At 50.0% G+C, this 5,598-nt stretch overlaps 1 protein-coding gene across 1 annotated transcript; it reads left to right on the forward strand.

Moving 5' to 3' along the window:
* The first annotated feature begins 2,030 nt into the window (after positions 1-2,030).
* Positions 2,031-3,236, forward strand: LOC123062740 (peroxisome biogenesis protein 7). The gene has a single exon (XM_044486385.1). The coding sequence runs from the start codon at positions 2,099-2,101 to the stop codon at positions 3,059-3,061; it is 963 nt and encodes a 320-aa protein (XP_044342320.1). The 5' UTR covers positions 2,031-2,098; the 3' UTR covers positions 3,062-3,236.
* The last annotated feature ends 2,362 nt before the right edge of the window (positions 3,237-5,598 follow it).

The following is a 5,598-nucleotide window of genomic DNA, read 5'->3' on the forward strand; positions in this document are numbered from 1 at the left end:
CTTGTTGCATTTTATTCTTATTTATTTTATTTGGTGTTCGGTCTATCAATCTACCACAATATATTTCACGTCTGTTTGCCTATCTTGGGTCGCCGCTACCCGAAAGGGATTGACAACCCCTTTTACACGTCGGGTTGCGAGTATTTGGTTGTTTACGCTGTGTTGCTTCGTTCTCCTACTGGTTCGATAACCTTGGTCTCATCACTGAGGAAAATACCTACCGCCGCTGTGCTGCATCATCCCTTCCCCTTTGGGGAAATACCGACGTAGCTTCAAGCCGCATCATCAATTACCAGGGCATAAAATTGGTTTCTCCAACCTTCTTACTAGGTCGGGTCAAAGTTACCGCTGTATTTGTGCATGAGTTATTTACATGAAAGTTATTGGGGGTATGTTTTTAAACAACCCCCTCGGGTCAAAGTTATGGTGGTGTTTGTGCGTGAGTTATCAGCTCTATTGTGTGTTATGTTACCATGCTATTTATACATAATCCATCGTAGGTATGTTTTGAACTTTTTTTGCTCCAGTCAGAAGTTACCATGGTGGTTGTGTGTAAGTCAGGTTAATGATTCGCATATTACCATGTTATCGACATAGAAGTTACCGGGGCATGTTTTCAACAACCTTTTCCCCGGGTTAACAAGTTATCACGGTGTTTGTACCTGAGTTATCAGGTCTACGGTGCATATATTACCATGTTATTTCCACAGAAGTTATCAGGGGTATGGTTTCAACAACTGTTTTTCTCTCTGGGTCAAAGTTACCGTAGTATTTGTCCATAAGCGACCACATCCGTGGTATGTATATTACCATGTTATTTAGACATAAGTCGATAGAACATATTTGATAGATGAGATTCATTGAGACACACGATCTCGAGGCAGACCAATTTGTACTCTGTACCCCGTCCACAGTCAATACAATACAAGCAAGACGTAGGGTTTCACCTCTTTGAGATGGTCCAAACCTGGGGAAATACCGGGACCTTATTTTGTCCTCTTACCATCTAGCAAAGATCACCAACTCGGGACCCGTCACCCGAGATCTACCAGATTAAGCTCCGTCAGGCGGCACACCATCGAGACCCCTCGGCATCCGCTCCTTTCCTTCCTCTTCCCGCCATCGCTCTGTCATTCGTTCCCCTCCTCTGCCCGCCCCGCCCCCCATCTACCGCCTAGACCCTCATCTTCGACGGTGCCGACCTTCCCAGCCGCAAAACCTCATTTCCTGTCGCCCCTTTTCCGCTGCCTGCCTAGACCTCCCAGTCGTCCCCTTCCGTCGGATTTAGCCTACCTATCTTCTTCCTCCTTCGGTTCCTTTTCTTGCTCATGTCCCCCCCCCCCCTCCTCCAAGTCCTCACTTTCCCTTTCTCCCGTTCCTCCCCTCCTCTCCTTCCCTTACTAATCATGGGTCTGATTATTTGCAGGCTTATCTCCACGAGGAGGTGTTGAACGTTGTTGAATGAACATATGTACTGTATTATTAGATTGTGTGAATTTGATGTAGTGTGGGAACATTGGAGAATTTGATGCACCGTGAGGAGTTCAGGACGTTGATGCACTTTGAGGAGGAGGAGGAGGTGAACAGATGCATGCTTGTGTGACATGGTGGCGAACGTTGTATTATTATTAGATTGAATCATCCGTGTATAGATTGATTGACACATGGCTATTTTTGTGAATTGAGATTGCTGCTTCGAGGCATGTAAAACAAAGTATTATCTTCATACCGATGTTACTATTCAGTTCCATAATTTGTAAACAACATTTGATATTGAAACCTTACTGTGATTTCATAAGCCAATGCCAATTAAATGAACAACCAGACAATTGAATTTGTATCCATGGCCATTACGAAGATCTTCTTGTCGAATTGTTATTCCGCCCAATTCAATATGAAGCCCTTCAACACAAACATCCAAACACAACATTAATGGAATTGCGGTTCCAACTAAAAAAAATGGGATTTCTTTATAATAAAAAATATATCCGGGAAACCCCGTGAAGAAAACGCAAAGGCAGAGTCTCCGCAAGTCCTCCCACCCCCCACTCCCCATCTATCCCCGCCCCGCCCGTCCCGGATCCACACCGCCGCCGCGATGCCGTCGTTCAAGGCCCCGGCGCCGGGCTTCTCCGTCCGCTTCAGCCCGTTCCACGAGCATCGCCTCCTCGCTGCCACCTCGCAGCACTTCGGTCTCGTCGGCAACGGGCACCTCCTGGTTCTCGACCTCTCCGCCGCCGGGCCCGGCGGGCCCGGCCTCACCCCGCTCTTCTCCTTCCCCACCTCCGACGCGCTCTTCGACTGCGCGTGGTCCGAGTCCCACGACTCCCTCTGCGCCGCCGCGTCGGGGGACGGCTCCGTGCGGCTCTTCGACGTCACGCTGCCGCCGGCGCAGAACCCCGTCCGCCTCCTCCGGGAGCACGCGCGGGAGGTCCACGGGATCGACTGGAACCCCGTCCGCCGCGACGCCTTCCTCTCCGCCTCCTGGGACGACACCCTCAAGCTCTGGTCCCCCGACCGCCCCGCCTCCGTCCGCACCTTCCGCGGCCACGAGTACTGCGTCTACGCCGCCGCGTGGTCGGCCCGGCACCCGGACGTCTTCGCGTCGGCGTCCGGCGACCACACGGCCCGCGTCTGGGACGTGCGGGAGCCGGGGCCCACCCTCGTCATCCCGGCCCACGACCACGAGGTGCTCTCCCTGGATTGGGACAAGTACGACCCGTCCATCCTGGCCACCGGCTCCGTCGACAAGTCGATCCGCATCTGGGACGTCCGCTCGCCGCAGGCGCCCCTCGCCCAGCTCGCGGGGCACGGGTACGCCGTCAAGCGCGTCAAGTTCTCGCCGCATCGGCAGGGCATGCTCATGTCCTGCTCCTACGACATGACGGTCTGCATGTGGGATTACCGGAAAGAGGACGCCCTGCTGCAAAGGTACGGCCACCACACCGAGTTCGTAGCTGGGATCGACATGAGCGTGCTCACCGATGGGCTGCTGGCCAGCACCGGCTGGGACGAGATGATCTACGTTTGGCCATTTGGGAGTGATCCCAGAGCAATGTAACACAACATATTTTGATAATCTGTATCATGTCTGTTGAGTCGATCTTACATTGGCTGTGATACATATGGAATGGAATGGAAGTAAACACCTGGTGAGTTGAAGTTGGAATAATGCTACGGTACCATTGTTTGCTTCACAAATTGGTTAAGTTTTTTATGTGTTGAGTTGGACTGTCCCTCCCATACATTGCAGCCTGCTATTGCTAGCTTGTTTAGATTTTTCATGTTGCTATTGCTAGTATGTTGCCAAAGTAAGCACAAGGTTTTCTTTCGGCTTCTGATCAACGACAGACTGAATACCAGAGAGCTTCTTCTGACAAAACAATTTCACATTGAAGATTGCAACTGCCCTATGTGTGGACTGTACACTCTAGAAACCTGAGACCATCTTTTCTTCAAATGTCATTTTGCATCGATTTGCTGGAGATATTTATGTCCTGGATTCCCGGTTGCATCAATTTTGCATCAATGTCATTTCGTTGGAGAATGATCGAGCATTTCAGAGATCTGATAGGGGTGCCTTTCTTCCTAGAATTATTCATTTTGACTTGCTGGGCCTTCTGTACTGCAAGAAATGATTTCATCTTCTAGAACATTCAGGGAAACCTCTACAAACGCAGAAGGAAATTTAAAGAGGAAATCAAGCTGCTGGTTCACAGAGCTAATAAGAAAGCATACTTTCAGTTTCCAACTGGGTCTCTGCTTTCCATTAACTCGGTGGATTCACTCCTAAATTAGGTTATGTTTGGTACATACATAGAGTAGGCTCTCATTTCTATTACCTGTAATTTATATGGGGCGTGCTACGCGTCGGTGTTGTTGCGGAAGGAAATTTTGCAACATGGGTGTTGTTAGTTTGCAACATGGGTGTTGTTGCTGAAGGAAATTTTGCAACATAGATGGTGTTGCAGAAAAAAGTTGGAGTTTTTTTTTTGTCTTCACTTTGCAATATATGGGTGTTGTTGTGGAAGAAAATTTTGTAACACAGATGATGTTGCAGAAAAAATTGCATACTTCTTTTTTTCCATTTTCATTTTCTTACAACATGGGTACTGCTGCAGAAAGAAATTTTGTAACACATGATGTTGGAAAGAAGTCCACATAACCCCCTAGTGTTTCACAAACCGGCTAATTTACCCCCTGAAGTGCAAAACCGGGTATTTAACCCCCTGCCTTTCTCAAAACCATGTGAATCATCCCCTAAACCTGATTAGAGTGGTTTTGGCAGGTGGTTTTGTCCTTTCGGACCTGCACCCAACTGCACCTGGCCTTGTCCATCCTCAGCTGCACGCCGGCGTTGTGTGCAGCGCCTGGATGCCGACATCACCATGTAGCTTGCTGGTCCATTCTTTCAACTCTGTCAGCTTCTTGATGGTGAACCGCATCATCTCCAGGTTGCCGTGCAGCCTACACGACGCCACCAGAGTGTCACACATCGAAAGCCATCACTTCAATCAGGCGTGGAGTGCATCATTGAAGCTGCAGCTCTGACCCATCACCGATCTGAGAATACTGCTACGACTCCCAGGAGCGTTCACTCATCCGGCTTGCCGCTGTCCAAGCACATCTAACTGAATTCCTCCCCATGATGTGTGTACCCGTGTATATCAGCGAGTTCAAGGACGTCAAACGCGAGCATCACCTTTGTCCTCCCTCACCACCAGGCTGCCAAAATCACCTATGTGTTCACAAATATGAGTCATGCATGTTACCATGGCGTCCTCGGTTCTTCACTGGGCTCGAGGCCAGTCAGGCCCTCGCTCGTGATCAAGACTCGTCTCCCAGCTCGGCAGGCTGGTGCTCGTCACCGGCACGAACATGCCGGAGCTGCCGCAGAGTGAGGTTGAGGAGATTTCGGCAGAGTGACTCTCCTCCATCCCGGACAGCGCCGTCATGTTTTCCACCTTCAGGAGCAAGATGTGTGTCCCGGCCGCCTGCACAACTCCATAAAGGCAGAGACTTCAAGGTGAAGGTCGAGAAGTGCATGACTCCGGGGTTCGAGGAGAGGATGAATGGGAGGGATGTGGTGCACCTATACCACATCCTACGAAAAATCAAAGCCGTGCGGTGCTTAGTGAACCACGTCGGACGAGCTCCATCATGCTAGGGCTCCTTGTCGGCTGCTGTAAACTGTTTGATGTTGTACAGCGAGTATGGAGTACCTCAACGTCGAGCTGTTCGCGGGGGACCTCGATGTCGGGGTGAAACTGGCACGCCGGCACCAAGGATGGTTTAGGTGAGAGGATGTGAACGATGCCGTATACACGTGATTGCAGGCAGATGGGATAGGGAAGAAAGAACTCTGCCGACCTGGCCCCTCGCAACGTTGCTACGTCAGCAAACCACCTCACAAAACCACTATAATCAGGTTTAGGGGGTAATTCACATTGTTTTGAGAAAGACAGGGGGTTAAGTACCCGGTTTTAAACTTCAGGGGGTAAATTAGCTGGTTTGTGAAACCCTGGGGGGTGATGTGGACTTCTTTCCATGATGTTGCAGATTCTTTTTACAAGAATAGGCACCCAAAGACACTCGTCG

The sequence above is a fragment of the Triticum aestivum genome, chromosome 3A (assembly GCF_018294505.1).
Source record: "Triticum aestivum cultivar Chinese Spring chromosome 3A, IWGSC CS RefSeq v2.1, whole genome shotgun sequence".
NCBI classification, from domain to species: domain Eukaryota; kingdom Viridiplantae; phylum Streptophyta; class Magnoliopsida; order Poales; family Poaceae; genus Triticum; species Triticum aestivum.

Coding starts and splice junctions, on each gene's coding strand:
- LOC123062740 (XM_044486385.1), top strand. CDS start 2,099: ATGCCGTCGTTCAAGGCCCCGGCGCCGGGCTTCTCCGTCCGCTTCAGC.